Raw genomic sequence first — 11,763 nt, forward strand, 5'->3', positions numbered from 1 at the left:
AGAGACGTCAAAATAAAAATAATAATATCTAAAGGAAGTCATGAGTTAAAAAAAAAAGGGCGGAGAGAGAGAGAGAGAGAGAGAGAGAGAGAGAGAGAGAGAGAGAGAGAGAGAGAGATCTTGCATATCTTGGCTAATGCCAGTCAATAGAACTATAATATTTTCCAAAATATGTTTGTGCAAATGATTTTAGCAGAAAATGAATGGATAAAATAATATCAGTAACATTCACCTACTCCCTCACAAGACTTGTACGGGATGGATAGGAATTCCTTTTATTATAATACTCTTATTTATTGTATTTCACTACGATATAAAGGATAAAAAAAAGTACACTTCCTTCTTGTTCCTTATTTCAGTTATCTATGATTATGTCTACAATAACAGTGTCAAATTGAACTATCAATTTCTTTTCGAACCCTTCCTTTATGATTTATTGCCGAAAACATCTCTTATTCATTAACTGACTTTTAATCATATCGCTCTTAACCAAGTTTGTAGAATAAGCCGTAAATTACAACAGATATGTTTGAGTAGACATTTTATCGTCTTTAGCCTTCTTGTCTTTCACATAATAAGAGCATAATAAAAGACTAAAAAAGGAAATCAAAACAATTAAACCTCTACTAAAAACATACACGCCTACCTGTAAAGCGCCAAAGGCTATTCAATAAATCATACCTGGTGGATGGAGGTTGTTGTAGGATAAAAGGAGAGAGTATCTGATAAAACACCACTCGTTTGATGTTGGAATTCAGTTCCCAATAAACGCCAGATATTAGATTGTAAAAGTTCCCCCCAAGGCGTAACCGTGTAAATATGAACTTGACGCTACTACACATTTTATTGAAGCAGATTTGACGATTTTTAACAAGAATAATGTTTCTCAGATCATATTATATATATATATATATATATATATATATATATATATATATATATATATATATATATATATATATACATTATATAATTATGAGGAAAGAGAAGAGATGGAGTTCTGCAAGGCCTTTCAACTTCTCGTCATTTACTTAGCTAAGTTAAGGACAATAAGTCGAAAGGCCTTGAAGAACTCGTGGAGTTTGTCTTTGTTTATACACACATTTCATATATATATATGTATGTATGTATGTATGTATGTAATATATATATATATATATATATATATATATATATATATATAATGAAGGAGGTAAAGCTAGATTTTCAGTTGCCTTTTGGAACTGATGACAAATTCAGCTGCTTTAACCGTTCAGTTCATAACTACCACTTTGGAGCGTTTGACAAGAGTGGCAGGAAACGTCAGTTCCTTGTAAATTTTCATCATCATTGACATAATAACATCAGTATCCCTTTGAAATAAAAAGAAACGATTTTAAAAACTCACCGGTCCACAATAGAAAAAAAATAAAATAAAATCTACACCTTTTGAGTAAAAGCCCACAGTATGAGAAAAGATTGTTTTCAAATGCTATCTTTAATCACAAACACATCTGAAGTCGTTACACACTTTCCTGGGACTTTCGCGAAGGCAAACCCTTTCAATACCCTGGAGCCAGATCCCGAGTTCGTTATGCGACCTGCCTCAAAAATCTGGTAATGTCAGATTTCAATTTAATGCTTCCCAGACTTTGTTTTGCCTCAGGCTGAATTTCTCATTAACCCTTTTCTAACCCTGTAGATTTTATCAACACCCTTATTAAAAACCCACATATACACAATTCATGAGCTCCCCATTTACTAAGAATGTATAACTAAGCCTTGTTGTAGATTAATGAATAGCTAATATATTTGAAATTACTTTTTTTTATTATTTAATACATAATACTAAGAATACCTACACCACTGCGGTGGTGGGGTAGGTAAAAGCTTCCACTGACGTTCTGGATTTGAATGGCTTCTTAGGTTCGCGCCTGGGACCAGACAAATCTATTATCGTGTAAAAAAAATTCCCCTTCGGTTAAGCATATATGAAAATATATTAATTCCGAGGTGAGTGAATTAGATATTAAAGTACACTGTAGCTCTATGTATGTATATGAATCACGGTAATGTGATATGACTTATATATATATATATATATATATATATATATATATATATATTTTTATAAGTGTGTGTGTGTGTATATATGTGTGTTTGTATGTAAGTATATTTTTATTCATAGCATTATGTATTAAATTAAAAAAAGTCATTTCAAGCATATTAGCTATTCATTAGCCTACAACAAGGCTTAGTTACACATTCTTATTAATATATATATATATATATATATATATATATATATATATATATATTATATATGTGTGTGTGTGTGTGTGTGTGTGTGAGTGTGTGTGTGCTAAGAAATATATATATATAATATATCTATAAATATGTGTGTGTGTATGTATGTGTGTGTCTGGTGACTGTGTGCTAACATTTCCGCAAGAAATCATACACATACTTTCATATAAGAAAGACTTCTCTTTCAAAACCTGAGGTAATTTATAAATACACACCTTAGCAGGCATCGAGTTCTATGCTCTCTGGTTACGCTTCAACGACCTCCGGCCATGCGCCAACAGGCAGTTCTCAATCAATTAAAAAAATAATTTTCTTACATCTATTACGCGATATTTCAGTCTTGTAGAGATAGTTTTTGTGAAATATTTCTAAAAGCCCTTTAACCTAGCCCTCGTAAACATCCCGTCTTCAATAAAATTTAGTTAACAAAAGAACAGGGCGTTTGTTCTTGAACTATTTCATTATTAACGACAGATATTCTCATGACAACACTAATAAAATAATGATACAAAATCCAAGGAAAAATCTTCCTCTCAACTATTTAAAAATGTTTTTGCAACCTCAAATTTAGTAATGCTGGAGGAACAATGATCCTGCTGTTATCATCATTATTTCAGTCGATGAAACCTATTCACAAGGAACACGCCAACAGGGACCAGAGACCATTGACTTGAAAGAATATTGGTTTCAACCTCCCACCGCAGACCTCACACTGCAGCAGATTACAGAGCCAGTGATTTTTCATCGCCCATTGGGAGACGCGAACCCACAACATCTGAGTGGCAAGCCACGACACTAACCAATTTACTAGAAGACCAGCTAACAACCCAAAAAGAAATTTAATTCCCCTATAGAAGACTTGATAGTTCTACGGAACGCATCATACCAATACCTTGAAAAATCTAAAGTTAGAATTCGGCTCTAATTACTAGAAATTAGCTATGCAAATATCCAGAGACTGTAATGACGTCGATGTTTTGATGACTATAGACTATTTTTAGCTTTTTTCTATAGTTTTTCATGTTAAATTTTTTGCGTTCAATTTTACTTCATAATTGCTAGCTGCGCATCTTAGGAAAGTTAGAACTAATCTAACACGGGGACACTTTCAAATAACTTACTAGATTGGCGAATTATAAACTCAAGTCATAAGAGAAAGTCACAGATTCACCGGAAGTACACAACTCGTCATAAGGGTAAAAGACGTTGATACATTCTAGATTTTAAAAAAATATGGCTGAATAAAACTAATATAAAATATAAAACAATGTCCCTACCTCATATTTTCTTTTTACACTCCCTCCAAAACTCGCTGGCCGGATAACAAACAATTAGGACAGACATATTTCCTTTCTCTACTTTCCCCATTTTTCCCCTGATAAGATAATGCACAATAAGAACGACGACTTCTATTGTTCAGCCCAAGGTCATAATTTGTGGAGCATGAAATACGACAACAATGGATATACTCGATAAACACACGGCGTATACCGATTCGTTCGTTCGTGTGTTACGTTTCAGGTCCATTATTCTAATTAAGATTCTCGGTAAAAACAAGAGTTGTGGATCTCGCAAATATCTTCCTATAGTGTCTTGGGTTTCGGACACAGTACGTTTTTATTTCATTATAATAATGGTTGGGACTCCGACTTGATATTCGTGTGTGTGTGTATAGTATGTTATATATATATATATATTAATATATATATATATATATATATATATATATATGTGTGTGTGTGTGTGTATATGTATGTATGCATGTATGTATGTATATATATACATATATATATATATATATATATACACACACTAAATTAAGCCATGTATTTACAAATTACCACGCAGAATATGCAGCAAGGTTTATGATGGTAAAAATGTAGACTATATGTAGAAAAGGTGAAGATAGACATGGAATATGAAGAGGAGATGAACACACCACTATTTGTAAACATATTCATCCTACTGATATGAATAGTGTTGACATAATGGTAACAATTCCATATACCCAGGAACGAAACCTACTTGAAACTATCGAAGCAATTTTAAGTCAGATTTATTTTTGAACAGCAGTCACAAATAATGCAATGTGTACTGTGTAAGCTGTTCAAGGATGTAAACAAACCGGCTCCAGCCGCCTCCGCCTCCCCCCCTCCCCCCAATATTGTTTTGCTTTTTAGCTGTTCAGATTGTGATGATAATTATAATCATTTGTATTCAGAGGAGGAAGGAAGATGGTCCCTTCGAAAGCTAAATAAATTCCAGTTCCGTGTATGTGGATTTTTTCTTGAATCTTATACACGGAAAATGAGTATTTTTAATAGTATATGTATATATGTATATATATATATATATATATATATATATATATATATATATATATATATTATAGAGAGAGAGAGAGAGAGAGAGAGAGAGAGAGAGAGAGAGAGAGAGAGAGAGAGAGATACACACATATATATAAAACCGATTATTAACATACATTAAGATCCTTAAAATGAAAGAAAAGCATAAAATGATGATAATCTTTTTAATTAATTTATATTTTATATTAAACGACACCTCATGATTATTCATTTCTTTCGGCACTGTACAAGATTTTCCTTCTTTTTTTAAATATCGAATTTTCGTGACATTAATCCTTTAGAAAATGTCATTCCATCAGCTGCTGCTAAGAATATTCGTCATTACGAGACTCTAAAGGGCCCCATACACTGAACGATTGTATGTACAATTGTCGTTATCGACCAACACACACTATTCAGATAGTATGAACGATCTCCGCACCGATTTCAGTTTGAACAAAGAGTTTGTCTAGGGAAGACATGACATCATCTCTATAAGAGACGTGCGAGATTGCGTTATATCGGCAGACATACATGCACTGAACGACCTGTGTATGACAGACGTAAGTCACAAGCCAGCAACCTGGTCTTGCCAGATTCCCACTGAGATCGTTCAGACACGAAACTCCGCCCACTTTTGCATTCAGACAAGCCCATACATAATGTTTTTGCGAACGATACAGACAATCATTCATACAATCGTTTAGTGTATGGGGCCCTTAAGGCTAATGGATTCGATGACAAGGCAGATCGAATATAAGATTGAAGAAATTAATCGGAAGAATTTTTCCAGAAGGAAAAATACATGATGAATTGAAAGATAGCAAGGCAAGTAAACCCAGTGTACAACTATTTACTAAGGAAATCTGGACTACATCGCGAAGCAGAAGGAGTCATAAGTTCATGTTTTAGAGATTTACATATAGCACGAATATTTGAATTATCACTTCAGGAGTAATGGTACAGACGACAAGGAGGACTCAAATGCATGCAAGGGAGGTGCTCCTCCTCTTTAGAGGCTGCTATCCTGGAGGTAGTCAGCGCTCCTGCCAGGCTGCGGAAGCAGACCTGGGGAGGGCCCTGGCCCTAAGGGTGGAAGGTGAGGCTTCCTCAGGAAGCCACCCCATAAGGGCACCCTTGCTATGGTGGTGGAGGTCACCCTTTGAGGGTACTCTTGACAGGGAGGTCCTCCCTGTAGGGATCCTGCCAGGCTGGGGAAGCAGCTCTTGGGAGGGCCTGGCCCCATAGGTGGAGGCCCAGGGCTTCCTCAGGAAGCCACCCTCATTCCTCAGAACCTACTTCCCTGGAGGTAGCGGCAGGGCTCCTGCCAGGTTGGGAAACTAGCCCTGGGGAGGGCCTGTCACTAAGGATGGAGGCACAGGCTTCTTAAAGGCACCCATGACAGGGAGGTCCTTCTTGAGGCTGCTTCCCTCAAGGTAGAAAGGGCTTCTGCCTGGGTGGGGAAGAGACCCTCAGTAATACCTGCCTCCAAGGGCAGCAGCCCAGGCTTCTAAAGGAAGCCACCACCTTGAGGATATCCTTGACAAGGAAGCTGTAATTGGCTGCTTCACTGCAGGCTGTCAGGACTCCAGCCAAGCTGCAGGAAGCGGTCATGGTGAGGGCATGGCCCCAAGGGTGGCAGCCAAGGCTTCTAAAGGAGCCCATCCGTTGAGGGCACCCTTGACAGGGAGGTCCTCCTCAGAGACTGCTTCCCTGAAAGCTAACAGGGCTCCTGCTAAGCTGGGAAGATATTCTGGGAAGGGCATCTTTTCAAGGATGCCCCTCTTGGAGGCAAGAAAGGGGCTCTGGGAGGGCCTGGCCCCATGGGTGGTGGCCCAGGTTTCCTTGGGAGGCCACCTGTTGTTCTCTTTCTACTCTTTCACATGCAACCTATTATCTTCCTGCGTCTCCTAAATCATGACTAGTCTCTTCACTCATCCTACCGTCCTCTAATATCCTTTTTAATTTCCATTGTATTCTCTTCCTGATTTCCATTTACTAAACTTTCTTGCTCACATTCACTTACCACTTCCCTACTTACAAACAACTTAAAAAAAATTTTTTAGCCTTAGGCTTATCTTCACTATTCCCAGTCAATACTTGATTCTGCAAACATCAGCAACTTTATAATCCAGTCAGATAACTTCACACACTTTCATATGTTATTCACAAGGCAATGCTTGCTTGTAGCCAGCTTAGGCCATATACATCTTCTGTTTATACTGTAACTTCTTGCTATTGGAGAAGTTAGGAAAGGGAAATACAAGATAGATGGAGCACAAGAGGCTTTATTAAAATCAGAGCTTCATGTCTAATTAGAAATAGTACATGCAAAATAGAAGGTAGCACTGAAGTGTTTGTAGGGAAATTCCCCGCACAGAGAATGATACTTCAGTGTGTGTGTTGTAAGTATATGAAGCCTCATATGGGAATACTGTGAACCCAGATTCACTGTCCATTCAACGATTTGGCAGTAACTATTGTCAAGATATCAAGATAATTCTTCATCCATCTCTATTTTGAGTACATAATGACAAGCACGAAAGAAAGAGCAAGTCGCTATTACAAGATTCACTATTTGCACATCATACCAGTATGTTTACCTTTCTTATATAAAGTAACACTTATAAAAATAATTAATGCGCACGAGAGCCTATGCATGTATGCGTGTGAATTCTAGTCTTTTCTTGATTTTTTGAACCGCAGAAAAAAAAAAAAAAAAAGACTTCAGGACTCGGTCGTGCACCCAAGGAATGCGTCGACTGAGAGAGAGAGAGAGAGAGAGAGAGAGAGAGAGAGAGTGTCTGTCTTCATCACTGAAATCTTTCCTTCTCGCTCGTCTCTGGTTTGAGGGAAGGCATGATGATTCATTCACCTTGGGTCCTGATCCTCTGACCTTTCGACTCTCCTTGACAAAGAAGGGCCACGATATAGTTCATTTGAGTTTCCTGTCATTCACTTCACAACCGCGGCCACAATTTGTGCATGCACTGTGGAGTCTATGCGCGTGTTCTTTTGTGTGTATGTTTGTGTTCGTGTATATGTACGTGCGCATATATATATATATATATAGATATATATATATATATATATATACACATATATACTAAAAGTTCTTTTTGCCACGAAGGAAAAAATAAAAAGCGAGATAGCCGAGCACTTTCGGTATAGTGCGACCCTTTACTCAGGCACAACTGAATAAAAAGGAAGTAAATATATCGAGCAAGAGAGAGAGAGAGAAGCGAGAGAGAGAGAGAGAGAGAGAGAGAGAGAGAGAGAGAGAAGGGGAATCTCTCTCTCTTGCTCGATATATTTACTTCCCTTTTTTTTCGTCTTTTCACTAACTCTTTTTTGGGGGGGAACATTTTTGTAAATTTCATGGTAATAAGTTGTATATGCCTCCTTGTTATTTCAAAATGTATTGTTTTCTGAATGAATCACCTGCTGACAAGTGTGTGCTCCTCCAAGATGTGGCTGCCTTAAAATCGCTTATCCTGCCCTCAGGCGTTTCCTCGCTTCTGCAGAGTGAAATCGACCTTATTGCCAATCTTGTAATGTCAGTTTGGATATTAAGCCTACTTGATTATGTTTTTCTCTGTAAAATCAGTTGTGCCTGAGTAAAGGGGGTCGCATTAGACCGAAAGTCCTTGTTCTATCTCGCTTTTCATTTTTCCTTCGTGGCAAAAACTTTTAGTTATACATAGCATCACGTTTTATATACTTCGTGATCAAGTTATTCATACTATATATATATATATATATTATATATATATATATATATATATATATATATATATATGTGTGTGTGTGTGTGTGTGTGTGTGTGTGTGTGTGTGTGTGAGTGAGTGGCGATTATACATTGTTATCGCACTGAAGGACTTGCAACACTAAGAATCATTTGCATATATGTAAGATACTTTACTACTCTGTCGAGGATAGACATGCACACAAGAAACTAAGAGTAAGGAAAGAAAGAAATTATTGTCAGGCGGTTTGAAATCAGGCAGAATCTGCCGTTGAAGAAAGAGCTGGTTCAAGATCGAATCAGCTGGAGACTGTCAGATTCATGAGTGTTGGATATCAGAGAGAGGGAGAGAGAGAAAAAAAAGGACCACACTGTTAAAGTTTAATGTTACTTTGGTATACATTTATGCTTGTCCATTTGCTTATAAATCCTAATTAAATCTGATAATATGACACTATGTAATGTTTTACTGTTAATTGAATAAACATTCAGCTGTCCATTTGTTATAAATCCTAATTAAATCTGATAATATGACACTATGTAATGTTTCACCGTTAATTGAATAAACTGTTACAGATTAGTGTAAATAACAGTGATAATAATGGCTAGTTCATATATTGTTCACATCTAAAGCCAATATTTTTATCTAATTTATTTTCTGCAATTGAAACACTATATCGTCGTAATGCCATAATATTTTAAAACAACCTTTCAAGTCATTCACCAGCCAATTAACTAATTCATTCGAGCGTCAATTCCCACTCACACAACCCCCCCCCCCCTCTCTCTCTCTCTCTCTCTCTCTCCTCTCTCTCTCGATATTGACCTTCGCTACATTCATACTTGAAGGTCACCATATCGGTTTTGCTCTTCAATACCGGTCTGACGAAAACATTTTCCCGTGGAATAGATTTCCATACCGAGTAAATTTGCTATTATTTGCAACTGAAAATTCATACTTAAACTTCATTTTCACAAAAATTCATAAACTGACCACGAACGATAATACTTGAAATGACTGACAACAATATAGCAAAATTAATAACAAAATATAATGTGTCAAGAGTATAAGGACAACAGCATAAAAACACCCAGTTGCAATATCAACTTACCAGTTGCACACAGTAATGCACGGTAGTCCTTATAAATACAGAAGGAAAGAAAAGGAACAAGTACAAGATGCTCTGAGTGAGACCTACCTGACCTGTTAAAGTTATACCTCCAAATACAGAGATACCCAAGTCAGTAAACACAAACTGCAACTGATCAAAGAAAGCACTTACAGCATTTCTACAAAATGTAGTAAAAAAAGGAAAATGGTAATGCACAATTTAATGGAAAACCCCACCTGTTCTGTCTGGGTAAGTAGCAAAGAAAGGAAAACTAGTGATGTACAATTTCATGGAAAAACCCCTACTGTTCTAAGAAGCAATGAAAGAAAAGTTTAATGCACAATGGAAAACCTTCCAGTTCTGTCGGGGTAAGTAGCAAAGAAAGGAACAGGTAGTTCATAGTTTAATGGATAAGCCTCCAGTTCTGTCTGAGTAAGTAACAAAGAAAGGAAAATGGTAATGAATAATTTCATTGAAAAAAAACACCACCTGTTCTGTCTGAGCAAGTAGCAGAGAAAGGAAAATGGTAACGCAGGTTAATGGAAAACCCTCCAGTTCTGTCTGAATAAGTAGCAACAAACAAAGGAACAGGTAATGAACAGTTTAATGGACAACCCACCTGTTCTGTCTGAGTATATCGGCAAGACAATTACTGTTGAGCGGGCCATGCCCAGCCACATGGACGAGAGTGCCTGACATGGGGCTGGAAATGGACATGAGACTACGAGTACCCATGCGCACAGAATTCCTTCGACCTTCATCGCCTGCGATAGAATAGCGACGCCTTTCCAAAACTCTGTCTGCTGAATGGCTCCTGGGTGACCAGCTGAATCTCTTCCTCTCGCAGGAGGCCCACGACAGACGCTTCTTGCACTTGGGAGCATTGACACACGACTCCGTTCGTGGGTACAACGTATCAGATGGATGGACTGCGACTCGAGAACGGTTTCGAACGTCGCGTGCGTTATTCAGTATAAAGTCCTTCCTTCTGAAGGGACGTTCGGGTAAATTGTGAATCTTCTCGCCAACGGCCCAAGAACTCCTCTTTTTCTTGATCATCTGCGCCCTTTCCTCGCGAACCCTCTCGCTGTCGTTGAATGATTCCACGTAAGACAAACGAACTCGAGGACGTGTCAAATGACCCGAGAACTCAAGTTCAGCTTCAATTCCCGATTCCAGCATCTCCTTGGAATTTCCCCACTTCTCTCCCTCCTCTTCAACCTCATCATCTCCAGATGGGGTAGAGGGACTATTTTCAGACTTAATGACATCAGAATCGAAGTCATCCTTACTTTCCGGACTCGGAGACTCTTGCGGAGATTGGTTCTTCTTGGCATTTTCCTCGTTTTGGAACTCGGCCAGTTCCTCGTCTCTCTTATCTTTCATCATCTTACTCAGAGCCTTCATTTGCTCTGCCTTTTCTATGTTGTTCACTTTGTGAGAAGACAGCGATATCGCCTGGGTACCCATGACCACGGAGGAGCTCCGGGCACGCCCGTAGGTGGCATCCTCTTCCAACAGCGGCGGCAGCGAGAAGCCCGAGCCCACACAGACGGTCCGCCGACATCTTGGCTGCGACAGGTGATGATGATGGCCTTGCCATGTATTGAAATTCCGGACGAACAACCCGCCGTAGTTTCTGCTGATGAAGTTCCTAAGACGCTCCTGGTTCCTGTGGATTTCAGGGTCAACGGAAACGGAGACTTGCTGGGTGTAGTAACTGGCAGGGCGGCTCGACTCTCCGCTTAGGCTGACGATGGAAGCGTAGACGGGAGGTCTCGGGGCCATGTATCCGGAAAAATCCCCGTACCCGAGAGAGGCATCGTTAAGCAACCACGGGTAAGAAATGTGACTGCGAGGGGCCTGGGGGGCTGTCGGGCAGTCACCAGAGGTAGTCCTTATATCTAATGGCTGCCCGAGGGCATCAGACCGTGGAGACAGATAGTTCACCGGAGGCATATTGGGAACAAAAGGCATTTTCAAAATGTGAGGAGACGGAATTTGTACCCTTGGCTATTATTATTGTGATTATTTCTACTATTAGCCCATAAGCCGTTTACCCGAAAAAGGATAATGATTTATAGTTATAAGAGGTTAGCAGTCACTGTTACATGGTTCATCTTCCGTGAACAGATGTAATCACAAATGTTCCGTTAACAGATGTCATCACAAATGAAAAGGGGGACAGCAAAGAACACTTGTGCATTATCATAAGTAATGATTACAAGCCTGGTAAATACACATTCACTTCCTACGCATAAAATTAACCTCTGAA

General features: G+C 38.5%; 1 protein-coding gene across 1 annotated transcript in view; it reads right to left on the bottom strand.

The window, feature by feature from the left end:
- LOC135214027 (uncharacterized) overlaps positions 1-11,462 on the bottom strand; it is a 322,809-nt gene extending 311,347 nt beyond the window's left edge. Inside the window, 1 exon segment of the mRNA XM_064248143.1 lies at positions 10,108-11,462. Within this exon segment, the coding sequence (XP_064104213.1) occupies positions 10,108-11,447 (1,340 nt within the window). The 5' untranslated portion in view covers positions 11,448-11,462.
- Between the last annotated feature and the right edge of the window lie 301 nt (positions 11,463-11,763).

The sequence above is a fragment of the Macrobrachium nipponense genome, chromosome 43 (assembly GCF_015104395.2).
Source record: "Macrobrachium nipponense isolate FS-2020 chromosome 43, ASM1510439v2, whole genome shotgun sequence".
Lineage (NCBI taxonomy): Eukaryota > Metazoa > Arthropoda > Malacostraca > Decapoda > Palaemonidae > Macrobrachium > Macrobrachium nipponense.